Source organism: Panicum virgatum, chromosome 8K, assembly GCF_016808335.1.
Source record: "Panicum virgatum strain AP13 chromosome 8K, P.virgatum_v5, whole genome shotgun sequence".
In the NCBI taxonomy this organism is placed as follows: domain Eukaryota; kingdom Viridiplantae; phylum Streptophyta; class Magnoliopsida; order Poales; family Poaceae; genus Panicum; species Panicum virgatum.
Window position 1 is genome coordinate 14952352 of NC_053143.1, and position 27500 is coordinate 14979851.

Consider the following 27500-nt stretch of genomic DNA (forward strand, 5'->3'; position numbering starts at 1 on the left):
CCTCCTCGTGGCCCGGCCGCCGCTCGCGCTTCCTGCCACAGTCCCTCCTGGTTGCGGTGTCGCTAGCCCTGACGCCAGCCGGCCATGCTGCCGGCGAGGAACACCGCGCCGCCACCGTGCCAGTTCCTCTGCTGTTCGGCGCTGTCGTGCGGGGTGGAGAAGAAAGAAGACAGGGGCATCGATGGTCCCAGGCCGCAGTGGATGGACCGCGGCGGCGACGTAGAAGCTCATGGCGAGCTCGAGGACGGGGACCCAGGCTGGATGACGGGGAGGCGGAGGGCGGCGGCGTTGGCGGCTTGGCCTCCCCTGCCTCGCGCCCGGTTCGGTGGAGGGCAGAGCAGGGAGGCGGCGAGCAGGGAGGCGGGAGGAGGCGAGCAACGGCGGTGAGCAAGGAGGCGGCGAGCAAGGAGGAGGAAGGAGGCGAGCGGCGGCGGCGAGCAGGGATGAGGGAGGAGACAGGAGGTAGGAGAGAGAAAGAGGGAGACAAGAAGAAAGAGAGAGGGGGTATCACTGACAAGTGGGCCTCACCTCCACGTGGCGTCCATATCAGCGAAACCGTCCTGCAAAACAGCCGGATGGTCAAATGTGAACGGTTTTGATAGTTCGATGGCCAATGATACCCGATTTTGGAGTTGCATGGCCAAAATCAAACTCGGAACATAATTGGATGGCTAAAAATGGACTTTTTTTTCATAAAATAATAAGCGGGTTGTTTTCACCGGACGGGAGCCAGGAGCTTCCCTCGAAGCCGCGCGCAGGGACGCGTTTTGCCGCGCATCCTCGGGCCTTTGCGCGCCGCCACCCCCAACTCTTCGCGTGCTGCACCGGTGAGGCTCCCTCCGCCCCAACCCCTTGCTCCTCGCCTTGCCGGAGCCGGGGATGGAGCTGACCATCCCCTCGCCGCTCCAGCCCTCCCGCGCAACACGCTAGCGCTGCTCCGCCCCGCCCCGCCCCGCCCCCATGCGCCCCGCCTTGCCAGAGTCAGAGGTGGAGCCACCAAGCCCTCCCGCGCGCCGCGCTAGCGCTGCTCTGCCCCGGCCCCTTCGCCTGCGCCTGCTCGCCATGCCTCCGCATCGGCACGGTCGGCCCCACCCCACGTCACCACGCCCCACTGTGCGGCCCTCCCCCGTGCTGGCCTACACCACCGGCTCGCTCGTGCGCACTGGCGAAATGATAGAGCGCAACGTTTGCATCGGCGAGCGGGCACGGGCGCGCGGTGTCAGCACAAATGCCTCACCGAGGATGGAGGAGCGGGGAGCCGCGAAGAGTGGCTCGCTCCTGCCATTGGTGCAGGCGCCTAGGTGCAAGCGGTGAGCTCGCCCGCGGTGAGCGCGGGCACGGGCGAACGAGACGTGGGCGGCGCGACACGCGGGGCCGCTACCGGCGCAAAATGCGGGCGCGGGCGCGGGAGCTTGGGGCCGCTGGCGGAGGCCGTCCGGGGACGATTGGGGCCGGCGGCGGCGGCCACACGGGCAAGCGGGGCAAGCGGCAGAGTGGCGAGCTATGGCGGGGCAGGCGGGGGTGGCGGCGAGCGAGCGCGGCACGGACGGTCGGGCGCGGGGCTACCGGCGGCGTGGCGAGCGGGCGCGCGAGGCCAGCAGCGCGACGCGCGGGGCTGGAGAGCACTCCAGCTTTGTTGAAAATCTCCGTCGTTTTCTTAGTGATGATATGAGCCCTTGGATTGTCGTTGGAGGGTGGATGTGAGCAGGTAAGGTACCTGCTGCCTTGGCGAAGGCAAGGCACCGAATCTGAATCCGACCTTCAACGAGAGTTGGACCAGGAGTACGCTTGGTGCACGGCAAAATGATCTCGGTGGACCCTGCGGCGGGCGAGGTGACAACGGCGTGAGGCGACACGGCGGAGCGGCTCAGCGGAGCGGCTCGTATCTCTGGCGACTTGGCGAGCTCGTGCGCGCAAGGGAAGGCACGAGAGTGCACGGGATCTTCACGGGCGGCCTCCTCACCTCTTCGCGGTGCTCCGAGCAGCGTTGTCGTCGACGGGAAGGCGGCGATCCAGGAGATCGATGGCGGCGGGCGGGCGCTTACGCTCGAACTCGGGCGGCGGCGGTGCTGGAGCTCAAGGCATGGGCGCTAGGGTTGGCGAGGGGCTTCGGGGTGTGGCGGCAGCTTTTATAGGCCCAGGGAGCTGGCCTTGGCGTGCGGGCCCAAGCCCGAGGCCGGCGCTCGCGTGGGCGGCATGGACTCGAACTCGAGTCCAGCTCGGGCGCGGCGCGGCGGAAGGAGGGAGATGATAGGCGGGCCCCGCTTGTCATCGGGACAAAGCGGAGGAGCCGCGCGGATGCGAGCTAGCGCAATAAACGGGCCGGCTGCTGGGCCGTTGTGTTGCAGGCGAGCTGGGCTAAAAGAAAGGATCGGGCCGAAAGAAGATATAGAAGGAAAAGGGAAAGGTTTTCCCTATTGTTTAAAAGATTGAAACAAATGAATTCAAATTTAGATTCGAATTTAAGCAACCAAAAACGATGCACCAGCATGAATGCAACAATTAACTCCTATGATTCATTAACTTGTTTTAGAAAAGATTTTATTGCATTAGAAATTAAATAAAACCTTAGAAAGTTCTTAAATCCTTAAACAAAAGCAATTAAATTCTAGCAAATTTTATTAATTTGCAAAAGTTTGACAATTAGGGTGTTAGAGCAAGTTGTGGAAGAATTTTTTTTTGCAGAAGCTGTATAGGATTTCCGGCCTCCGCGTGCGGTGAGGTGATGACTGTTTATGGAATTTCCACTTATTTAAAAAAATAACATTGAACAGTAGTGGGCTTCAATGTTGAGTCTGGCGAATACCAGCCCAACTGCGGATTGACGATTGAGATTCGCCAATTCGATGCGTTGTCCTCGTCGTCTCATCCCGAGCCGAGGATCGCCGAGGCACCGAGCAGTAACACGCCCAGCATGAGTGGCTCCAAGATCTGTTTGCTTGCACTACGCCAATATCGATTTCCTTGCAAAACCCAAAATTCTGTTCCTCCAATAACTCTGCTTCCATCCGTACCGTCGCCCACTTTTCCGTTGCCATGCATGTTCTTTTCTCCTACATTTTACCTGTTCAGTCAACCTGACGCTACCTCCCCTTTGCCTTTACCTTACAGCCTGAATGAAAGAGTGTGCTCCGATCCTTGCTTGTGACATGCATCTGAAAATGACATGTCGGGCTTTCTGGAAAGACAATGCTGTAATATCCCGAAATTTTTACGGAATGTTATATATTCTGAAAATATGAGTTTTCAAAAAACTTTTTGTGTGATTGTGTCAATAGCTAGAATAATCTAAGAATGACTTCTTCTCTATCTCAAAATTCCTAGAATTTAAAACCAAATAAATATAAGGACAATATTGTTAGTATGAATCATTTGGATTTTATTTGGAGTTATTGGATCTACCTTGTTTATTTGAAATTTGATTTTATATCTCTTGTTTGAAAATTGTGTGGATTACAAATTTGAATTGAGCCATTCAAATTTGAAATCAATGCTAACCTCTAACTTGGCCTTGGATCAAAACCAAACTAACATCTAACCCAACCCATCTAACAAGACCTAACCAAACCCACCGGCCTGCTAACCCCCTGGCCCAGCTAACCAACCCGGCCAGCCCGTTCCCACCGGCCCAACCCACCGGTGCGGCCTGCCGCCAGCCCGAGCCGCTCGCCCGGCCCAGCTCGCGAGCGCCGGCCGCCTCACCCCTTCACCCGCTGATGAGCCGGCCCCGCTCGCCAGCTTTCCCCTTCCTGCCTCACCCCTTCACCCGCTGACGAGCCGGCCCCGCTCGCCAGCTTTCCCCTTCCTTCCAACCACTCTACCGCTCCCCTGCATCACCACCCACGCAGACGCCGCCGCCCCTCGCCTCACCTGCACGTGCCCTCCCCGCTCCGCGACAAGGCGCGGAACGGCCTCACCTACAGCCGCCGCGAAGCGCGCTACCCTGTCCCCCTTGCATTGCGCGCCAAGCCCCGCCGCGGAGGCCCTTGATGCGCGCCACGTAGCCCCGTCCGCGAACCGCCATCCGCGGTGCAATCCTCGGCGTCCGTGCCGCCGTGAGACCAAGCCAAGCCCGAGCACCCGCCTATAAAGCCCCGTCCGGCCGCTTGCCCAAACCCTAGCCACCCCTGGGGTTTATCCCCTTCTGTCGCCGCCACGATCAGAACAGAGGAAGAGGGAGCCCAAGGAAGAGAACCAGAGGAAGGGAAAGAAGAGGAGATTCCGCTGCCGCCAAGGACCCCGCCCATTGGAGCTCTTCACCAGGCCGGCGCCTCCGATTGACGACATCAATGTTGCCTCGCTCCCTGCACAGCCCCGACTCGCAACTTTCTTCTCCGAGCCGCACGGTAGGCACCCGCTCCACCTCACCGCCAGTGAGCCGTAGCAAGCCATAGGGCCCCTTTTCCCCATTGTGTGTGCACGCTGAAGGAGCCCGAAGCCGTTCTCACCTCGATCCCCGCCGTTTCCGCTCAACCCCACCATGGCCTCGCCACGGCGTCGCCATGCGTGCGCCGTGGCCACATCGGACCTCGGCTTCCCGAGCGTCCGCGTGCTCCATCGAGCCACCTTTGCCCTGCTAGGATACCTGACCGGACCGCTTCGCCCTCACTCCGCACGCCGCACGGACCTAGCCGTGCCCTTTGGCACGCGCACACCCCGCCGGCACCGCCAGATGGCTGCGTCACAATCCGCCTTGCCCACGCGCACACGAGCACGTTCTGTCACGCTCGAGCCTCGCCGCCTAGACCAGCCCCGCGCCGCGCCGTGGCCATGTCCATGGCGAGCGCCCACACGCGCGCGCGCCCTGAACCGCCCAAGGAAGCCGTCGCCCTCGATCCGCTCCCGTGCCGTCGGCGGCCACCACCAAGTCGCCGCCGTGCCAGCCTTGTCCCGCGCACGCGCTGCCTGCGCCTTCTCCGCTTGAGCCTGACCTCACCTTGGCCTCGCCGTGCACACCCCTCTGCTCCGCCATGCCTTGTCTCGCCGCCGTCGCGGTCCGGCTGTGCCTGGACTCGCGCGCGCAAGCCTGCTCCCGCCGCCGTGACCTTGGCTTCCCAAGCGCCTACGTGCGCGCCATCCTGAGCCCTCTTTGCTTTCTCGTGACCACGCCGGCGAGCTGTGCCGTGGTTTCCTGCGCGCACGCACAAGCCCCGCACCCCGTTCGACCCGGCCGTGACCCTCGTCGCCGCCGTTCCACCGCGGCCTGGCAAACCAGTGCCCGCGTGCGCCCCTCAACCTGCCGCCATGCCTGGCCTCGCCTCGTCGGAGCAGCCTGACCCAGCCTGGACCAAGCCACTCGCCACTCGAAGACCTCGCCGTCGACCGGGATCCGCAAGCCAGCGAGAGATGGAGGACGAGCGCGGCCCTGCGGGCCCTTTTTGTCAGCGAGATGGAGGTGAAGAGAAGAAGAAAAGAGAAGAGGAAGAAGAAATGGGCCGCCGCCTACCTCGGGGCCCAAGGAGCCGACCCAATCTAGTCCGCCAAGTCAAGCCACACGAGCCGGCCTGCCCTCGCTGATCCGAGCCAGCCTGCAAGCCGTGCCACCGAGCCGACCCAGTACCCGAGCCGAGCTGCTGTTGGGCCGCCAAGCCGGCCCATCTGCTTTAAGCCCACGAGCACAGTCGCGCCTCCCTTTTCTTTTCTGGTTTTTCCTGACGTGTGGGCCCCGCCCGTCAGCGACACAGCGCCGCTAACAAGTGGGCCCAGCTGACCCCGTTGACACGTGGACCCGTTGACTTGGTCAACATTGACCAAGTCAACGCTGACGTCATGATGACGTCAGCATTTGGCGGACCCCGTGCTGACGTCATGCTGACATCAGCAGGACACGTGGCACTCCCTGGTGCTGCCACATGTCGCGATGTGTGTTTATTAATTCCAAAAATTATTTTAAGCTTCAGAAAATCATAATAAATCATCTGGAGCTTCGAAAATTATGAAACCAGTTTCATAATTCTCCTAAAATCATGATCTACGCATTAGAGTAGGTTTTGTTGTGAGTTGGATCTTATTTGGGTAATTTTGTGCATTTTTGCACCTTGGCCCCTATAGTAATTCGTAATTACGATTAGGTCCTGCTGCTGAAGAGAAGACCGACGACCAGGACTACCAGGAGTCTCAGGAGTTCTACGAGGAGCACCCAGGTTCACGCCCATCCCTTGTGTGTGTGTGTGAGAGATAATCCTGCATGGCCTACTTATACCGTATTCCTTGCATCCCTATACCATGATTGATTCATGGATGCTTTGGCTACTATGAGAGTGTATGGGAATGGGAATTCCATGATATGATAGTCTTGGCATGCATGAGACCTACTTTGTGAGGAGCCAGAGATAGGGCTTTTAGCGGGGGCAAGCTACTGGCCGGGAATGTGTATTGGGCACATTCTGGGGAGCACCTGTGGCGGGTGCGGGAAGAGAAGAAAAGGAGTGGCAATACCTGTTATGGGTGCCCAAGGAGAGGCAATACCTGTTATGGGTGCCTTTGGCGGACCACTGCGGAGGACCACGTGAGGAGTGCTTGCCCCGGCTCTTATGGACATATGCGGTAACTATGATTTGTGGGACTTTGTAAACGTGCACACCACTTATCCATTATGTAGGTGGATCCGGTCTGAGCTAGCTATGCACGTCACCAGACCTGTTAGAAGTAGGGTATGTGCGGGGGAGACCCGATGCGGGAGTAGCATGGGCCTTATATAAACTCCGGATGGCAAGGGGTGGGGCCACACAACTCTAGGGCGACCTCTTGCGAGAGGATGCATCCCAACCTGGGGGGGGGGGATAGGATGGTGTCGTAGCGGTTAGTCTCGTTCTCAGTAGATCGGTGCCTCGGAGTCAGTCGGAGTTGTCTGCTGGCTGGCAACGGGGCGAGTAAGTACAGGTGTACAACCCCTGTAGGGTGAAAACTATACGTATAGCCGTGTACTCGGTCATGTACATTCCTACTTTTCTGTTACTTCATTTAGAGTAGTAAACCCAACTTTCTACCTCCCTCTAGTCCACTTCCCCCCTGTGGAGTCAGATGAGGTGCAGGGAGAGGGAGTTCCTGCACCGACTTGGGATGGGTGAGAGAAATGATTATGGATATGTGTAGATATTTATAAATACTTGTGCTTGCATAGGAAACCTCAGCCTATCCTTGGCTACTTTTTTATACCTTTGCATCCACTTAAAGCTTGCATATGGATGGTGACGTGAACCTATCCCGTCCTTGGGGATAGTTTGGCAAGATGCAGGATCCGATCAGGAGTTCGACGCTAACACCGACGGATGGTACGATTGAAGACTTAGAAGCCCGTGCTACGCTCAAGTGCTGCCTGTGGAGTTGAAGTTCGAGATGAAGGATGGCCTGAAGACCAGCTACCGTTTCCGTTTTCTGCTTGTTCCATTTAGCCCAATGGGCTTGTAATAAATTCGGTAGTGTTTCCATTTATCTAAAACAATGATGTCGCTATGTGTTCTCACGGGTATTCTTTGTACTTGATTGTGCTGCCGTGATGAATTTTGTAGCATTTATCTGCGTATATCTTGATGCGCTAGTAGTTGAATACTTCTTCTAATTACGTGTATAAGGATGTCACAACCTATCACCTAACTTGATCAAGTTAACTACTCCAAATACATGTGATCAATCTAGTAGGGGCTGGGTTCTAGCATCTGCCAAGAAGTCGATAGTCGTCGTCGCTTCTTGAGTCACCCACAAACCAACAAGTTACTTCATCGAGCACTGGCTGACACTAGTCGCTGCACCGGGGCCTTAGATTTGCCAGCCATTGACGCCTTAGCTGTGCCCTGCATCTTTGATAGAGTCACCCTCTGAAGACCCACTGGTCTTGGCAAAGTTCCGTAGTTAGGTGAGCAAACGGGGGAAGTATAATGAAAATTGGTGTGCAAACGAAATTTGAATTCTATTCTTCCAATCACTTCAATTGCTACTAATTAGACCTAGAACTTGGTACCTGAAATAAAATAGTAGTGTTAATTTCATAGCTTTTGAATCAAAATTTGGACTTTTAACTTTGTAGTTCATGATAATTCCTATACTTTTTATTTTCTGGAACATGTCCATTTCAAATGTTCAAACTCTTATTCGCTTATTAAACTCTGATATTTTCTGGAAAAAGAACTCAATACATTACACGATTTATTTATTATTAATATTGATAAGCTAATGTTTATTATGTAAATGTATATAACAACTTATAGTAGTCTTGTTGGTACCTTAATGTATTTTGGTCTACAACTTCAATTTCCAAGCTAACTAATTTTAGCTGGTTGTAACATACTATTAATTAAGAATTTGTTAATGATCGAATGATCAAGGGTAAGTTTTTCTTTGGTTTTGCGAAAGCCACACTGAAATGTTGTTTCTGTTGATGTCCTTAATTAGTGGTTTTGTGGCATAGGAGGAAATCTGATGAAAAATGGGGAGCTTGTTGCAACGATTCAATGAATGGGAGATCCAACTGCTTGTGCTTCTCAGCTTCGTGCTACAAATATTCCTCTTCTTTACTGGTCGCCTTCGGCAACGTGGCGCCAAGTTTCTTAGTGGCACCATTTGGGTAGCTTACTTGGTGGCAGACTTGATAGCAGTTTACGCCCTTGGTTTGCTGTCAGAACAAGAAGCGAACGCAGTGACAGAAAACCAGAACCTAATAGCTTTCTTTTGGGCGCCCTTCCTACTCATTCATCTTGGCGGACAGGACACCATCACTGCTTTTTCCTTGGAGGACAACAGCTTGTGGTTGAGGCATTTGTTGAATCTGATAGTCCAAGTGGTCCTAGCTTTGTATGTCTTCTGGAAGTCTACTGCTTGGCGCAATGTGTGGCTTCTTGTTCCGGGCATCTTCATGTTTATTGCTGGAATCATCAAGTATGGGGAGAGGACGATGGCTCTCATGTACGGGAACCTACAAAACATCAGTACTGGCTACAATAGAGAAGAAGGTAACAAGTTCACCCATCAAGAACTTGATCGGGAGGATGGCTACTCTAGCATTGTTTGTTTTTCATTGGATTCAGCGCCAATTGTTCGCCATTTATTTTTTGGATTTACGCTCTTCCAGATACCGGAAGGCTTCCGTGCAGCAACTTGGATGAGCTATGCTCGATCAGATGAAGTCCAGTTGGCCAAGCTGGTCAAGTTGGTTGATGTTGAACTTGGTATCATGTATTATGATGTCTATGTTTGATTCATAAACTCTCAGTTTCTGTACAAAATCGTGACTAGCCATACAAATCGGGTATGGGGAACATATTCTGAGTAGTAAACAAGTGTTCATCCCTAATCTACAAGAGAGAGAAAGACAGAGGGAGAAAAAGGTGTAGGAGGCGCAGACCGTCGGCGGTGGTGGATCCGGTCGTCGTGGTGGCGGAGAGAGACTGCTGGCGGAGCTTCCCGTCAAGCAGAGGACGTCGTGGTGGCTGTGCCGGAGCTTCCCGTCGGCCACACGCTTCCCCAGATCGGATCGGGACGTGGGAGAGGGAAGTGACGGTCAACTTGGGTGTCTGTGCCCCGACCCCTCTCCCGTTCTTTATAGCACGGGCGACGGGGGCCCACCAGCCATATGGGTTGGACACCCTCGATCAGGGTGTGATCAAGAGGCACGGCCCGATCTTTGGATCGGGCCCTGGAGATCAACTCCAACATTCTCCCCCTTGATCTCTCATTGTTCTTATTTTTGTTCTGTATCTGAGTTGGTCCATCTCATTGCAGATCAGTGTATAGGGCGTGCCTCGTCATAAAAGTTATTACCATCAGATTAACAGCCACAATCACCTTTCCGGTCTGAAACAGAGTCTTATTCTAGGGCCCTCTTTGTCCAGGAATTATAGGCTTTCCCTTAAACCCATGCCAGCTAAGTGTTCTCTGAACACTTTGGGTGGTAGGTCTTTTGTAAGCGGATCCGCTAACATCTTGCTTGTTCTGACATGTTCTAGACAAATCGTTTGATCCTGGACCTGCTCCATAACAACATAAAACTTAATGTCGATGTGTTTGGCAGCACCACTCGACTTGTTGTTATGAGCACAAAATACTGCAGACTCGTTCCCGCAGTATAATTTCAGTGGTTTTTCTACGCTGTCGACCACTTTCTATTCGGGAACTAATTTCTTAAGCCATGTGACTTGCCCTGAGGCCTCATAACATGCTACGAATTCAGCATACACCGTGGATGATGCTGTGACTGACTGCTTGGAGTTTTTCCACGATATCGCTCGCTTTTGCAAGAGTGAAGATAGGACGTGGATTTTCTATCATCCGCATCTCCGGCAAAGTCTGATTCTGAATATCCTTATATTTCTAAAGATTCTGATTTTCTATATGTCAGCATGAGGCCTATTGTACCCTACACATAGCGTAAAGCTTTCTTTACCATTTTTCAGTGCTCTATGTCTGGATTACTCTTTTATCTGCCAAGTATCCCGATAACAAAACTCAAGTCAGGGCGTGTGCTCACTTGTGCATACTGTAAGCTTCCGACAACTGAAGCATAAGGCACTGTCTTCATTTGTTTGAGCTCGTACTTGTTCTTGAGACACTGATGTTTTCCGAAATTGTCGCCCTTGACTATTGGAGCAGGTGTGGGTTTACTCTTATGCATACCATATTTCTTTAATATCTTTTCTAGGTATGCTTTCTGTGATAATGCCAACACCCCATTTCTTTTGTCTTGATGAATCTCAATTCCTAAAACGAATGAAGCTTCACCGAGATCTTTCATATTAAACTTCGAGGAAAAGAATTTCTTTGTCTCTTGTAGTAGATCGACATCACTGCTAGCTAGCAGAATGTCATCCACATATAGGACGAGGAAAATGAATTTCCCATTCTTGAACTTTGAATAAATGCAATTGTCCTCTTTATTTTCTTCAAATCCAAACATTCTTATTGTTTCATCAAATTTCAAATACCACTGCCTTGAGGCTTGCATCAAGCCATAAATCGATTTCTTTAGGCGGCATCCTAAGTTTTCTTTGCCTTCCACGACAAAACCTTTCGGTTGTGCCATGTAGACATTTTCATATAAATCCCCGTTCAGGAATGCCGTCTTCACATCCATCTAATGTAATTCTAGATCATGATGTGCCACTAAGGCCATGATTATTCTGAAAGAATCTTTACATGAGACCGGGAAAAATGTCTCATTATGATCTATCCCTTCTCCTTGCGTAAAGCCTTTCGCCACAAATTGTGGTTTAAATCTTTCTATGTTTTCTTTGGAGTCACATTTCGTCTTGTAGACCCATTTGCAGCTTACTGTTTTGACTCCTTTAGGAATTTCTTCTAAGTCCCAAACTTCATTGGCACTCATAGATTTCATTTCATCTTCCATGGTTGTAGTCCATTTGGATGAATTCACGCTTCTCATGGCTTCTTCAAAAGAGGTGGGATCATCCTCCATTTGAATTTCTTTGCTATTATAGACTTAATAGTCATCACAAATAGCTGGTTTTCTAATTCTTTGTGGCCTACTCGGGGCCACTGCAAATGATATTTCTTGCACAGGAGGCTGTTGTTGCTCCTTTTCATCTATGGCAACGGGTTCTATTTGATCCTGAAGAATAGGGTCCTCATTTACATTTGTTGCCACGTCAGGAGAACTAACAACAGGCGTCGGCTCTGCAGTTTCCTGCTCTATCGGTGCCGCAACCACAGGCAACGAGAAATAAGGCTCTTGAGTCATCGGAGTGGGAACGAATACCCGCTTCACTTTAAGATCAATTTTTCTGGCTACCATGCTCCCCCTGATCATCTGATTTTCTAAGAAGGCAGCATGTCTTGTTTCTATAAACTTCATGTGTCTGTCGGGATAGTAGAAACGATATCCCTTAGACTTTTCTGGATAGCCAATAAAATGGCAACTGACTGTCTTGGGATCTAGTTTCCCAATGTTTGGATTAAATACCTTAGCCTCAGCTGGACAGCCCCACACACGAAAGTGATTATGCGAGGGTTCTCTTCCTGCCCATAATTCATACGGTGTTTTCATCACCGACTTACTTGGCACACGACTAAGAATGTAGATAGCGGTTTTTAACGCCTCCATCCACAAGTTAATCGGTAGTGTGGAGTAGCTCATCATACTTCTAATCATATCCATGAGGGTACGGTTTTTTCTTTCTGCTACTCCGTTCTGCTGAGGCTCGCCCGGTGTAGAATACTGGGCAACTATGCCATTTTCCATAAGGAACCTCGCAAAAAGGTTCAGGAACTTGGTCATATGGGGTGTGCCGACCGTAATACTCCACCCCACGGTGGGATCTTACTATCTTGATCTTTAAATCATGTTGATTTTCTATTTCTGCTTTAAATATCTCGAATTTATCCAATGCTTCTAATCGTTCTTTTGTTTCTTAGCAAATTTTCTTTAATGCAATTAATACATTGTTCTAATTCTGAAAATTCCAATGGCGGAAGAATTGATGCTTTCACTAAGCATTCTATTCTCCCCCTCGAAATATGGACTAAATGATAGTGCCATAATTTCGACGAGATTGCATCAATTCGATTGCGTTTCTTTGTAACATTCTCTTATGAGGAAGAATTCTTATTCTTAGAACTTGCAACATTGACATTCTCTGATAATGAAAACAAGTATATCTTGTCTTGTCGGAAGGCAAGACCAACACATTCTTTATTAAACTGTATTTCACACTTGCCATCACCAAAACGACTTTTCATATTCCTTCTAATTTGTACTAGGTGGGAAAAGTTTCTTATTATTTTGATAGTTCTTGTTTTTCTGCTGAACATAGAAGACAAGTTCACCTCCATTGGCGGCCTTGAGTCTATCCACTTTTGACTGCACATGGTGAACAGTTTCTCAACGTTCCTATTTTCTGGCTGAGTGTTATAATTGACATGAAAAGTCGAAAAGTCCTTGGGAATAGACTTGAACACTAGCTGAATAACAAAGGCATCTGGAAGAGACATGTTCATTGTCTTAAGCTTGTTTGCCATGTGGCTCATTTCTAGAATACATTCTCTTATTCCACTGCCAGCATATTTCTTGGTCATAAGCTGCTCAGACAAAGTGGCAGCATAAGCCTAGGAAGAGTCGGTGAACTGACTCTTCACCATTGCTAGATACTCAGTAGCGGTGGCACATTCTGGGATTGCCATTCTTATTCCATCTGAAATGGAACCTCTGATAATCATTAGGCACTTGCGGTTTGAAATATACCAACGTGCCTGCTGAATATCCCATTTTTCAAGCAATGTCATGGTCTTTCTCTCGAATGGCCCATGCATCATCTGCTTCGTTCTGAGCCCTTACTGGGTTTTCTAGTTCTTCTGGTGCTAGCATTATGATGGCCGAATCTATATTAGCCATCGTCAGAGCAATTTGTAACTTATGAAAATCATTTCCCATAGTTCTGGCCATTTAATTCTGGAATGGCGTTCACATATGACATAGCATTGGATCACAAAATTCAGGAATTTGAGTACAAATTCAAGATAACAATAATGGCATGTTTAAATTTAACTTTGGTCAAAATTCAAACATACAATATTCTGTGCATCAAATCTAAAACACCTTTGGGCAGAGATAGAAAAATGCATAAAATTTCTAGACAAAATTATAATATTGTAACATCAACTTTGTTCAGAAATTACAATATCATAATTCACAAAATTCTATGTTCAAGGCAAAAAATTCTATATTCAAAATTCAAATTCACAATATTCTGTGCATTAAGTCTAAATCACCTTTGGGCAGAGATAGAGAAAATACATAAAATTTCTGGGCACAATTATAATATTGCAATATCAACTTTGGTCAGAAATTACAATATCATAATTTACAAAATTTCTGAATTAAAAAACAAAATTCTATATGCATCTATATTAATTATCCTGTTGGTTCAAATTAACATAGAGACAAAATAATTCTTTGCAGCGGAAACATCTAAAATTCTTAATATTCAGAAGCATATTTCGTAATTTTCTGCTCTATAAATAATACACATTGGTACATTTATTTACATAGTTTAAATTCTAATGAAGTTCATCAAAGAATTCATATTCAAAAGGCTTCTGAAAATAAAAGAAAAAGTGTTTCTTGTACTGTTCATTGGGCCCGCAGCCACTTTTGGCCCAAAACCTTAGCTGCGCGGCCTCTCCCCCGCGCCTAGACCGCAACCTGGGCCTGGGCCGGGAATCTGGCCACCCGCTGGCTCCTTCTTGGGCCGGTTGTGGCCTGCTTGGCCGGCGACCGCGCCCTGGCCGTCGGATCGAATCCGATGGCTGGGAGCCGCCCTCGGCGGAGCAAAACCCGGAGCCGACCGGCGATCCAGGAAACCCTAGCCATAATTTTTCCTCCCCCCGTCTTTCTCGCAGCAGTTAACGGCGGCGCCGCCGGTGGTGGCCGGCGCCGGGGAGAGGCTGCGCCGACACGGCCTAACGCCGCCGAGCCTCCCTTCTTTCTTTTCTTCCCATGTCCTTCCCCTTTTTTTGGATCTGGGCCGGCGGCTCTCGGAGCGACGGTGACGCCGGCGGCGGCTGACGCCAGGGAAGGCGGCGGCGCTGCCGCGGCTGCCTCGCCGGCGCACGCGCTCGCCTGAGGGTGAGCACGCGGCCGTCGAGGTGGCCGCGGGGCGGCACCCCTGTTCTGCAGAGCGGTCCCCCCGCGCGCGCATGCGCATTGGCGAGCGGCGGCCGCCTGTTCTGCACCGCACGCCGGCGAGCGGCGGCGGCCGAGAGAGGTAAGTTCCCCCGATGTTCTCTGTTCTTGGTTCTGCGGTTGGTCTAGGGTTAGGGTTCTTGAATTTTCTTTTCTTTTCGAGGTCGATTTCGCCTCTGATTCTTCGATTCGTGGTCGATTCTGGATTTCTTTCTTAGATTCTTCCCCAAAATTACCCGATCTATGCACTAGATCGTCTGATACCAATGTTAGATTCATAAACTCTCAGTTTCTGTACAAGATCGTGACTAGCCATACAAATCGGGTATGGGGAACATATTCTAAGTAGTAAACAAGTGTTCATCCCTAATCTACAAGAGAGAGAAAGACAGAGGGAGAGAAAGGTGTAGGAGGTGCAGACCATTGGCGGCAGTGGATCCGGTCATCGTGGTGGCGGAGAGAGACCACTGGCGGAGCTTCCCGTCAAGCAGAGGACATCGTGGTGGCAGTGGCAGAGCTTCCCGTCGGCCACGCGCTTCCCCAGATCGGATCGGGACGTGGCAGAGGAAAGTGGCGGTCAACTTGGGTGTCTGTGCCCCGACCCCTCTCCGTTCTTTATAGCACGGGCGACAGGGGCCCACCAGCCATATGGGTTGGACACCCCCATCAGGGTGTGATCAAGAGGCACGGCCCGATCTTTGGATCGGGCCCTGGAGATCAACTCCAACAGTCTATACCAAGGCCGCAGTGCTTCGCACAAGGCATGGCATTATGCTTCGGTGCACGTCTCAATTAGCAGCCATGGTTGCCCTTGTGCTCTTCATAGTTGGCAACAAGAAACAAAGATACTACCGCAGAGCCGACATTGGAATCACCTACACATTTTTTGCTGGAAGCTTTTTTCTGGAAGTTTGACCAATGTTTATGATGGTGATGGTGTCACCTTGGACATGGTCATGGCTCAAGGCCAACAAGTGTAGTGCCCGCCTCATTCGCGTGTCCTGGACGCTCGACTCCAGTAAAATTATTGGATGGCCGGAGGAGACGCCGTTGTGGTCAAACAACATGGGGCAATACAACTTTCTGAGCTATGTGGGCTGCGAGGAGGAAAAACCGAGTAGCCCGCCGGAACGAGTGATCAGGAAGATGGCAAAAGCAGTTGGCAAGTTGTTTTGGTTAAGCAAGTTATTAGACACCAAGTACGAGCAGGTGGACGACGATATCACGGAGAGTTTTGTGCAAGAGATTAAAGCCATTCTCAAATCCCCTTTTGGAGGATTAACTAGTGGTGGCAAGAAACAAGAGTGGCAACATCTTGGTCGGTTCCTGCGTACTCTGGCCAGGGAGTTGTCTGACAATTTTAGTGCTGTCATAATCCGTTTGTATATATCAACAATCATGCACCTGAGTGAGGTTTCAAGTGTGGATGTGGAGACAGTTGGCTTGGTTTGTGTCTGCCGGAAACTATCAAATTATATGATGTACCTTCTTGTTACACACCCAGTTATGTTGCAGGTCACTGCTACCAGTGCCGAATCAGTGCTAGAAGGCTTCGGTAACTAGTTTACGGCGATGATGACAGGCGGCAGCGGCAGCGGAAAGCAGCATGTCATTCTGCAGTAGCTCAAAGAGTTCTTATTGGAGGAGGCTTCCACCTTGTCGCTGCCTGAACCATGTAAAGAAACACTGGAGGAGATGAGAGACATGTGGGTGAGGATCATCATATACGCCGCTGGCAAGTCGCGGCCTGAGACTCACGCCACGCAGCTTGCCAGAGGAGGGGAGTTTCTTACCTTCATCTGGCTGCTCATGGCACACAAAACCTTGGGTCTTCTGTGGCTTTCCCAGTCGACCTTATTAGTCCTCCTCCTACGTTTGGACCTCTCACTGATGTGCGATATTACGCCTTTGATTTTCGCTCATAATTAAAAAATGAGGAATGTTGAGTACTCTATCCTGCCTGTGATGAGTGAATTGTCAACCGTGCGGTATGATTGTGTGCTTGGTCTTTGGATTGCAGGTACACGGGCGTCGAGTGTCGACGAAGAGTTGCCGTGGAGGAGATCAGGCCGGGCGGTAGCTGTGGCGTCCACTCCTGGATCGAGGGCGCTAGAGGCGACGGAAGGCGGGTTTCTTGGTTTGCGCCACAAAACCAAGGAGGCGGATGGCGGTTGAAGACGCCAAGTCATGGAGGCACGGGCGTCGGTCTCGGGACTGACGGAGGCGACGGGCGTCGACGGCGTCTAGGGCCTCGCTGCGGGCAAGGAGGTGACGGGCGTCGGGCGGTGTTTAGGGCCGTCAGAAGGCCGAGGCGGGAACGGCATATAGGGCCACGGCGTGGAGGCGGGAATCTTCTCGTGCGAGGTGTTTTGGCGGTTTTCTCAAAACCGACCACCTACCCGAGTTTCGCGGACCCTCCAAAACTGCGGACTGGAACTTCGCCGACATGGCGGCATCGCAGCAAAGACTTCGAGTCGAAGAAAGAAACTCCGCCGTCGATCGAGTCTGTACAGCGGGCTGCTGCAGACCCGACCGGTCTGACCGGTCCCATGGACCGGTCTGACCGGTCTGGCCGCAGCAGCTGGGTATAAATACCCTCACCAGCCCGTGGCTGGGTGAGTCTCTTGAGTCTTTTTGTATTCTCTTCATTTTTCCTTCTCCCTGCCCCTGCTCCAGGTTAGGGCCAAGGACTCCAACGCAAAAGAGGGTTAGGATTTAGGTAATCTCTCAAATTAGTGGGTAGGATGATGGGCGGATGGCTCTAGCTTTTGTATAGGTGAATTCCTCTTAGATTAATGAATGAAATTTGTTTGAGATTCACCTTTGTGTGCTTAGTTCTCGTCCTCCCCCTCCTCTCTTGCGTTTTGGGTTTGATTTCTCCTCTTTTTGTGTGTTTTGTGTTTGGAGGAGACATCCCTTTGATTTCGTGGTTTGTTGAACTCTTTGTGACGATTCCTATGCATCTAGCCTAGTGCCAAACCCCCTGGAATCGTGAGTTCTCACGAATTGGAATTTTTATGTTCTTGAGAAAACCCCAATCCACTTTGATCTTTCCCCGAATTCTCAAGATCCTTTTATCTTTTGGGAGAGATCTCTTGGGGATATGTTCACGGGATAGATGTGAAGGTATCCTTCAAGTTTCGTTGGATTTGGACTTCGTTTGCTCGAGATTTGCCATTTGGAGCTTTGGTTGCGGTCTGTCTGGGTGCGACCGGTCTGACCGGTCTGTGTAACCGGTCTGGAAATTCAAATTCCAGCCCGACCGGTCTGACCGGTCTGTGCTAGCGGTCAGACCGGTCTGACTCAGCAAAGCTGCTGTTTGGGGAGTTTTTCCGCATTGCTTCTGTTTTCTCTTCCTAGGGGTTTTTGCTTAGAAATAGCTAGTCCATAGCTACTCTCTCACCCTAGGTTCGAGGGCTTGTGGTGATTTTCGGGATATAGGCCGACGGATCGATTTCGAAAGAAATTTTGATCGGCTCCCATTCACCCCCCTCTGGTCGCCAGTTTCGGTCCCTCAATTGGTATCAGAGCCTGGTTGAGGTTTTCAGTACCTTAACCGGTTCAAAAACCACTTGGCGACCATGACGAGTCTTGGTAAGATCCCTGTATTTGCCGGCGAGGACTATGCTTATTGGAAGGTGCGTATGCGAGCCTTCTTGCAGAGCATGGGAACCGAGGTCTGGGAGATTACCAGGAACCAGGCTTACGAGGTGCTTGCCGTTCGGACCACACCTCTTCAGGTGTCCGAGCACGAGGCCAACGCCAAGGCTGTTAATGCCTTGTTCGCTGGCATTTCTCGTGCGGAGTTTTCACGCGTCCAGGGTTTTCAGGAAGCCCACAAAGTTTGGACGTGCCTTGAGAACTACAACGAGGGCACACCTCAGGTGAAGCCAGACTGTTCGAGACTCACCGGCGTGAATACGAGAACTTCACACAGGGGCCGGGTGAGAGCATTGGCGATATGTTCAGTCGGTTTCAATTGATTATGACCAAAGTCAATGCGAACAGATCTGCTGATGCCCTTGAGTACACAGAGCATGAGAAGGCCCTCAAGTTGCTCTACGCACTTGACCGCTCTGTGTGGGATCTCAAGGTGAACACGATCATTGAGTCTGCTGGCTATGAGACTCTGACCGTGAACGAGCTTTTCAGCAAGCTCAAGGCCACATAGGTGGATAATCAGACACGAGCCAAGCTCAATGGTGCCCCTCCTTCTAAGAGCATCGCTCTTGTGACTGGCCCAGGTGGATCGAGCTCTAACACTAACTCTGCTCTTGGCCTTTCTCTTGCCACTTTGCCTTCTGTTACAGATGAGCAGCTGGAGACGCTGGGCGACGACGACTTGTGCCTCCTCATCAGCAAGTTCTAGCGCACCTACCACAACAGGCAGAGGAAGAAGAACCCCGGGTGCTACAACTGCGGCGATCTAAACCACTTCATCGCCGATTGCCCCAAGAAGTCCGGCGGTGGCCAGAACAACCACTTCGACTACTACTGCCACCGTGACCGTGACGAGGGAGGCTCCAACAAGGAGCGTCAGCGCCACAAGCACCGCAGTCATGACCAGGGAGGACGCTTCGACAAGGAGTCGCTCAAGAAGCGCTTCCAGTACAAGGCCAAGAAGCGGGAGAAGGCCTTCCTGGCGCAGCTCAGGGACCTCGACAAGAGCTCCAACACAGACCGCTCTTCTTCACCGACCTCCGACGACGACGACAAGAAGAAGAAGAAGCGGGACAAGGAAGCCACCGGCTTCATCGGCCTTTGCTTGGTGGCCGATCGACGCAAGGGTTTCTACACCATGGCGGGCAAAGCCGACGGTGCTCGTGCGTCTTCAGGTGGACATGCTACACCGACGCACACCGACTCTTCTCCTAGATCCGAGAGTGATTCAGAGGTAAACTCCACGATCGACTACTAGATACAGAGGTTAGGGAGTTGTACGCCGCTCTCGACAACCAGAAGAGGCTGCTTAAGGAAGCAGCTAGAGAGCGTAGAAAGCTTAGGGCTGAGCTGGCTTGTGCTAGGGAGAAATCTAGTGAGGATGAGTGCGCTGGCTGCATATCTCACATGAACGATCTTGTTGCTCTCCGTGCCAAGCATGATGAGAACGTCGCGAACTTAGATGTTGCTATGACTTCACTTTCTGACGTGTCTCATGAGCTCGCTAAGGCCAAGCATGAACTAGAACTGGTTAAGGACGCTCCAATTGTTAGCGATGTGCTTGAATGTGATGAGTGTCCTATCTTTAAGTCCGATCTAGCTTCGTTGTAGTCCAAGTTTGCTACTGTTGTGTGCGAGCTAGAGGAGATGAAGTCTAGGCCAGTTCTGCTTGATGCTTGCAAGCTTTGTCCCACGCTTAGGTCGGAGCTAGATGAGAACAACGCTTTGATCAAGTCTTTTGGGAAGACTAAGGTCGTAGAGTCTAGCCCACCTATTGACTGCTCTGTTTGCCCTGGTTTGATTGCTGATCTGGATAGTCTTGCGGTAGAGAAAGCCAACTTGGAGAATGAGAATACCTATCTTAGGGCGATTCTGAGTTGGGCTTCTAGTAGTGAGCCGCAGTTGGGTATGATGATTAAGCAGTTCAAGCGTGGTGATGGGTTTGGGGTCGGTTACACATACACAAAGTCAGACTTTGACAGGTTGTATGGTAAGATTGCCAAGGCTGCTGGAAACACTTCTAGCACGAGCACACAACCTTCGCTTGTTGACCCCGCGGATGGTGTGCTTAAAGAACCACCGAAAGCATCTCCACAGAAGCAGGTTTGGGTTCCAAAGCCCAATGAGCTGAGGAATTCCCTCGACACGCTCCCTGCTGCCGCAGCCCAGGTTACCCAGAAGAAGGGAGTTGCTCCTCCCCGTCCGCAGGCTAGACCTCCACCTCCCAAGCGTGAGGTGAAGTACCACTGCGAGTTCTGTGACAGGGAAGGTCATCTGGAGGAGTTTTGCTTCAGAAGGAAGCGGGCTGTGAGGCGAGAGCAGGAGAGACGGAACACGGACATATACTCTGCTCGGGTGCATGGTCCTTCTCGGCATGGTGGTAGGCAAGATGCTAGGGCGCGCCGTGTAGGTGGAGGTCAGGGAGACGGTGGTGGTTACCATGCTCCAGCGGGTAGTCGCTTTGCCGGTCGTGCTCCTGGTCGTTTTCAGTACGGCTATGGACCACGGGACCGAGGCTTTGGAGGAGGTTTCGAGGCACCAGGCTTTCCTCGCGGTGTTGTTCGTCAGTCACGCGGTAGACGGGACGGGGGATACGCTTTGCCTGGTTTTGCTAACCCTTCTGTAGAGCAAATGGCTCGACACTGGTTTGCTTCTCACTTTGCTAACCCCAGTGTTGAGACATTTGCTCACCCTTTGTCTCACTACTGATGTGCAGGTCGGAGGCTTGGAGAACAGGTGGATCATGGACTCCGGTTGTTCGCGCCACATGACCGGAAATGACAAATGGTTCTCCAGCCTTACCCCGATGTGCTCAAAGGAGTACATTGTGTTCGGGGATAATGGAAGAGGAAAGGTACGTGGACTTGGCGCTGTTCGAGTTTCTGATCGCTTTACCCTGAGAGAGGTTGCTTTGGTTTCGAACCTTGGGTTCAATTTGCTTTTTGTTTCACAACTTCTTGATGAGGGGTTTGAGGTTGGCTTCAAGGAGGGCTGTTCGCGTGTTTTGGATTCCAGAGGAGATTTGGTTTGCCGGATTACACCTCGCTATCGGGTTTTCTTGGTTGACTTTTCTGAAACTCCTCTTGGCCCTTCTCGTTGCTTGTTGGCTGGTGCTTCTTCTGATCTGTGGAAGTGGCATAGGAGACTTGGACATTTGAGCTTTGATCTGTTGTCGAGACTGAGCTCATTTGGCCTGATACGAGGATTGCCCAAATTGAAGTTTGAAAAGGACCTTGTTTGCCATCCGTGTCGCCACGGGAAGATGATTGCCGCTTCTCATCTGCCTATTAATCTGGTGATAACCGCTCACCCTGGAGAGTTGCCACACATGGACACAGTAGGTCCTTCTCGGGTGATGTCAGTTAGTGGGAAGTGGCACGTTCTTGTGATCGTGGACGATTTTTCTTGCTATTCTTTGGTCTTTTTCGTGAGAACCAAGGATGAGGCTTTCAAGTTTGTTCGAGACTTGATCTTGAGGTTGAAAAACGAGCTACCCCAGGCCATGTGAGCGATTCGCAGTGATAATGGCACAGAATTCAAAAACGCTCGTTTTGACGCCTTTTGCAGTGGTCAAGGGCTTGAACACCAGTATTCTTCTTCCTACACTCCACATCAGAATGGAGTTGTAGAGCGGAAGAATCGGACGCTGGTTGAGATGGCAAGGACGATGCAAGATGAGCATAGGACTCCTCACAAATACTGGGCTGAGGCGGTTAACACCGCATGTTACGTGTCCAACCGCATTTTCTTGCGTGCTTTCATGCACATGACTTCTTCTGAGTTGCGATTTGGACGCCAGCCCCGTGTTAACCATCTCAGAGTTTTCGGTTGCCGGTGCTTTGTACTGAAAGATGGAAATCTTGATATGTTTGAGTCTCGCTCGTCTGACGGCATTTTTCTCGGTTATGCTTCTCACTCTAGAGCGTACCGTGTGCTGATTATTAATACTAACATCGTCAGAGAGACTTGTGAAGTCACTTTCGACGAGACTGCACCGTGCAATGCTTCTGTCTTTGAAGTTGCAGGAGATGATGAGCTCGGCACCTCCATCTTTGAAGATGAGGAGGAAGAAGTTGTGGAAGGCGAGGCTAAGGCTACCACGCGTGCTGTGGACCCAGTTGCCTCGGTCACGAGCTCGAACGATGATGACGGCCCCGATCCGACTACATCTACTTCACGGGGGCCGATCGAGGAGGTGACTTAGGCTTCACCAGCTGCACCTGAGGAGACACCAGACTTGGTTGATGAGGAGGCGACTTCGACAAGGGAAGCACCGCGACACATTCAGCGTTGTCATCCACCTCAACAGATGCTAGGTGATCTCAATGAGCGAGTCACCAGGTCCAAGGTAACAAGTATCGCTGGCTTTGCTCATTCAGCGTTTGTTGCCTCTTTTGAGCCCAAAGATATTGGACACACTCTTTCTGATTCTAATTGGGTCAATGCCATGCATGAGGAACTTGAAAATTTTGAAAGAAACCAAGTTTGGGTTTTAGTCGAGCCTCCACCTGCTTGTAATCCCATCAGAACGAAGTGGGTTTTCAAAAACAAGCAGGGTGAGGATGGTTTGGTTGTTCGAAACAAGGCTCATCTTGTTGCCTAGGGGTTTTGACAAAAAGAGGGTATTTATTTTGAGGAGACTTTTGTTTCTGTTGCTCGTTTGGAAGCTATTCGAATCTTTCTTGCATTTGCTTCTTCCAAGGGTTTTAAAGTTTTCCAAATGGTTGTGAAATCTGCCTTCTTAAATGGTTTTATCGAAGAAGAGGTTTATGTGAAACAACCCCCTGGTTTCGAAAATCCCAAGTTTCCAAACCGTGTTTATAAACTTCAGAAAGCTCTTTACGGTTTGAAACAGGCACCTAGAGCCTGGTATGACAGATTGAAAACATTTTTGCTGGCTCAGGGTTTTAAAATGGGATGTGTGGATAAAAATTTGTTCCTCATGCGATCTGGCACTGATTTTCTTTTAGTTCATGTATACGTGGATGATATTATCTTTGGTGGCTCTTCTCACGCTCTTGTCTCCAAGTTTTCTGAGCAGATGTCCAGGGAGTTCGAGATGAGCATGATGGGTGAGCTGCAGTTCTTCCTCGGGCTGCAGATCAAGCAAACTCCTCAGGGCACTTTTGTCCATCAAGCCAAGTACACTAGAGACTTGCTGCGGAAGTTCGACATGAGTGACCTGTCTCCTCAGCCGACTCCGATCAGCACATCGACGGCACTTGATGAGGACTTGGACGGCGAGGCGGTGGACCAAAAGGAGTACAGGAGCATGATCGGCTCGCTCCTGTACCTGACGGTGACCCGGCCGGACATTCAGTTCGGGGTCAGCCTCTGTGCGCGGTACCAGGCTTCTCCGCGCACCTCCCACAGGCAGGTGGTGAAACACATCTTCAGGTATTTGAAATTCACCCCTGAATTTGGTCTTTCGTATTCTGCGGATTCTTCTCTGGTCTTGGTGGGCTTTTCTGATGCCGATTTCGGTGGGTGACGGTTGGATCGCAAGTCGACATCCGGCACTTGTCAATTTTTCGGTACATCTTTGGTGTCTTGGTCCTCTCGCAAGCAAGCTAGTGTAGCGCTTTCTTCTACAGAAGCTGAGTATGTTGCCGCTGCTAGCTGCTGCTCCCAGATACTTTGGATGAAACAAACCTTGCAGGATTATGGCTTGAGTTTCGGTAGGGTTCCCATCTTTGTAGACAACATGTCAGCCATTAGCATTGCAAAGAACCATGTCCTACACTCCAGAACCAAGCACATAGATATCCGATTCCATTTCCTGCGAGACAACCATGAGAGATGACACATAGACCTGATCCATGTCCCTTTAGAGATGCAAACCGCAGATATCCTCACCAAACCGCTAGAGCAGGACACCTTTGCATGCTTGCTAGGGGAGCTTGGTGTTTGTTACCCCTTTTGATCGCTGACTTTTCTTTGGTTAGCTTTGTAGGTTTTATTTGCTTCTCTTTGATTTCTAGGTTTGGTAGTTGCATTGTGCATATGCATTGTACATGTTTGCATTTTGCATTGCCTCACTTGTACTAGCATTCTTGTATACATTGCTATGATCTTCTAGTGCCTGCTAGTGTGAGTTGATAAATTTGATCATGTATAGCTTGCTCCACTATGTATATGACATCATCTGAATTAAGCTATTTTGACTTGAAAATCTAAAAACATGATCACCCTGTTTTGGCTACTAGCATGTTAGGGCGTGTTGATGTGCTTTGCTATCTTATTCATGCTAGTGTAGCCTTTCGTTCAGCAATTCATACTTGAAATGATCTAAATCTAATAAAATTGCTTGAACTGCTCTTGAAATGGATTGAAAAGATCCAGGTGGGATTGCTTGTCGCACTGATCGAGCTTTCGGGACGGCTCACTTTGCACTTGTGAGAACCCGGGCAAGACTGTGCATGACTGAAACGAGTGCTTTAAGCTTCTGATTGTCTTTTGGCATAGGCTTGGCCTCGTTGCTAAGTGAAGCATGACAAGCTTTCAACCCCTGGCATTAAGAATTGCTTGATAGAATTTGATTGGAAAAATGAATGTTTGCAACATGCTTTAGCTGGTTTGACTCACCTGTATGAGTATGATTAGCACTGCTTTCCATTCCCTACTTGTTAGTGCTAGATCATGGGTGATGCTTTTATTTCTCCTAAACTGAACTTACCTAGCTCTAGACTGATTTGATATACCCTGTTGAGCTAGATGCAGGTCTTGTTTATGGATGCACACATGCTTATGACTAGATGTTGCTCATATCCTTGTATCCCTGAATGCTTTCACTTACACCTCCTGCATTGCATTATTTGCATAGCATCTATTCAAGGGGAGTCTTAGCTTCAGGGGGAGCTTTAGGTCTTTTTAGACTTGATGTGTGCATGTGCCAACAAGGGGGAGAATTTTTGGGAGAAGTGATCGAACAAGGGGGAGACTTGTTTGATTTTTGAAAAACTTGTTGAGCACAGGGCTTTGGGAATGCATCATTTTGGGAGAGTGGCACTTGTGAGAGGGAAAAGCTTTGCTTGGGGAGTGTCTGCTTTGTTTCTGGCTCTTGAGTTTTCCTCGTTTTCCCTTCTCTTCCAGCATGACTGCGTCGAGCATTACATCTGTCTTTGAGGAGTCATGTGTTTGGCTTTTGATCGATTGCGTCGAGCCGTTGCCCTTGTCTTAGGGGATCGATCTGTGCTTAAGTAAGTGACTATTCTTGACTTTCTGAGCTTTTTGTCACTTGCTTGAGTTCTTCACTTTCTTGCTTCTCTTTTTATCACTTCTCTATTTTCAGGTGGTGTGTTGACAATGCACTCATCAAGGGGGAGATTGAGCAATGTTGAGTACTCTATCCTGTCTATGATGAGTGAATTGTCAACCGTGAGGTATGATCGTGCGCTTGGTCTTTGGATTGCAGGTACACGGGCATCGAGTGTCGACGGAGAGTTGCCGTGGAGGAGCTCAGGCCGGGCGGCAGATATGGCGTCCACTCCTGGATCGAGGGCGCTAGCGGCGACGGAAGGCGGGTTTCTTGGTTTGCGCCACAAAACCAAGGAGGCGGATGGCGGTTGAAGACGCCAAGTCGTGGAGGCACGGGCGTCGGTCTCGGGACTGACGGAGGCGACCAGCGTCGACGGCGTCTAGGGCCTCGCTGCGGGCGAGGAGGTGATGGGCGTCGGGCGGCGTCTAGGGCCGTCAGAAGGCTGAGGCGGGAACGTCGTCTAGGGCCACGGCGTGGAGGCGGGAATCTTCCCGCGCGAGGTGTTTTGGCGGTTTTCTCAAAACCGGCCACCTACTCGGGTTTCGCGGACCCTCCAAAACCGCGGACCGGAACTTCGTCGACATGACGGCATCGCAGCAAAGACTTCGAGTCGAAGAAAGAAACTCCGCAGTCGATCGAGTCTGTACAGCGGGCTGCTGCAGACCCGACCGGTCTGACCGGTCTGGCCGCAGCAGCTGGGTATAAATACCCCCACCAGCCCGTGGCTGGGTGAGTCTCTTGAGTCTTTTTGTATTCTCTTCGTTTTTCCTTCTCCCTGCCCCTGCTCTAGGTTAGGGCCAAGGACTCCAACGTAAAAGAGGGTTAGGGTTTAGCTAATCTCTCAAATTAGTGGGTAGGATGATGGGCGGATGGCTCTAGCCTTTGTATAGGTGAATTTCTCTTAGATTAATAAATGAAATTTATTTGAGATTCACCTTTGTGTGCTGAGTTCTCGTCCTCCCCCTCCTCTCTTGCGTTTTGGGTTTGATTTCTCCTCTTTTGGTGTGTTTTGTGTTTGGAGGAGACATCCCTTTGATTTCGTGGTTTGTTGAACTCTTTGTGACGATTCCTATGCATCTAGCCTAGTGCCAAACCCCCTGGAATCGTGAGTTCTCACGAATTGGAATTTTTGTGTTCTTGAGAAAACCCCAATCCACTTTGATCTTCCCCCGAATTCTCAAGATCCTTTAATCTTTTGGGAGTGATCTCTTGGGGATATGTTCACGGGACAGATGTGAAGGTATCCTTCAAGTTTCATTGGATTTGGACTTCGTTTGCTCGAGATTTACCATTTGGAGCTTTGGTTGCGGTCTGTCTAGGTGCGACCGGTCTGACCGGTCTGGAAATTCAAATTCCAGCACGACCGGTCTGACCGGTCTGTGCTAGCGATCAGACCGGTCTGACTCAGCAGAGTTGCTGTTTGGGAAGTTTTTCCGCATTGCTTCTGTTTCTCTTCCTAGGGGTTTTTGCTTAGAGATAGCTAGTCCATAGCTACTCTCTCACCCTAAGTTCGAGGACTTGTGGTGATTTTCGGGATATAGGCCGACGGTTCGATTTCGAGAGAAATTTTGATCGGCTCCCATTCACCCCCCCTCTGGTCGCCAGTTTCGGTCCCTCAAAAAACCATCGTTAAGGTAACTTATAACTCCATTTGCACACACTTTCTCATGTTTACTAACTAATTGGTTTTGATTTAAAGCTAGAAAGGTTACACACCATTTGCTGGATATCCCATTAATTAAGTTTGTACTATGTGTATTTGTCTAATGTTAATTATTGTCTCTTTGCTTAGATCCGTTGCTCATGGCGCACATACAAAGAGCTCCGGGACGACGGGTTCAACTCAGCTTGATTATTTTGGCTAATCTGCATTCATGCCTTAGTGAATTATGGGTTGTTTAGTTATTAACTAACACAGTGGCCCTCGCATTGGCGTCTTGTTTAATGTGTTCA

At 50.4% G+C, this 27500-nt stretch overlaps 1 protein-coding gene across 1 annotated transcript; it reads left to right on the top strand.

The window, feature by feature from the left end:
- The first annotated feature begins 8001 nt into the window (after window positions 1-8001).
- Window positions 8002-27399, top strand: LOC120645488. Its single transcript, XM_039922271.1, has 5 exons — window positions 8002-9171; window positions 9718-9787; window positions 15596-16184; window positions 16260-16441; window positions 27340-27399. The coding sequence occupies exons 1-5, from the start codon at window positions 8426-8428 to the stop codon at window positions 27397-27399; spliced, it is 1647 nt and encodes a 548-aa protein (XP_039778205.1). The 5' UTR covers window positions 8002-8425.
- The last annotated feature ends 101 nt before the right edge of the window (window positions 27400-27500 follow it).

What these genes read in the sequence shown, in the direction of transcription:
- LOC120645488 (XM_039922271.1), top strand. Translation starts at nt 8,426, where the DNA reads ATGGGGAGCTTGTTGCAACGATTCAATGAATGGGAGATCCAACTGCTT. An exon ending in CAGCCACAATCACCTTTCCG is followed by an intron (nt 9,788 to 15,595) that starts GTCTGAAACAGA and finishes TCATGGCTCAAG; the next exon opens with GCCAACAAGTGTAGTGCCCG. An exon ending in ATCAGTGCTAGAAGGCTTCG is followed by an intron (nt 16,185 to 16,259) that starts GTAACTAGTTTA and finishes AGTAGCTCAAAG; the next exon opens with AGTTCTTATTGGAGGAGGCT.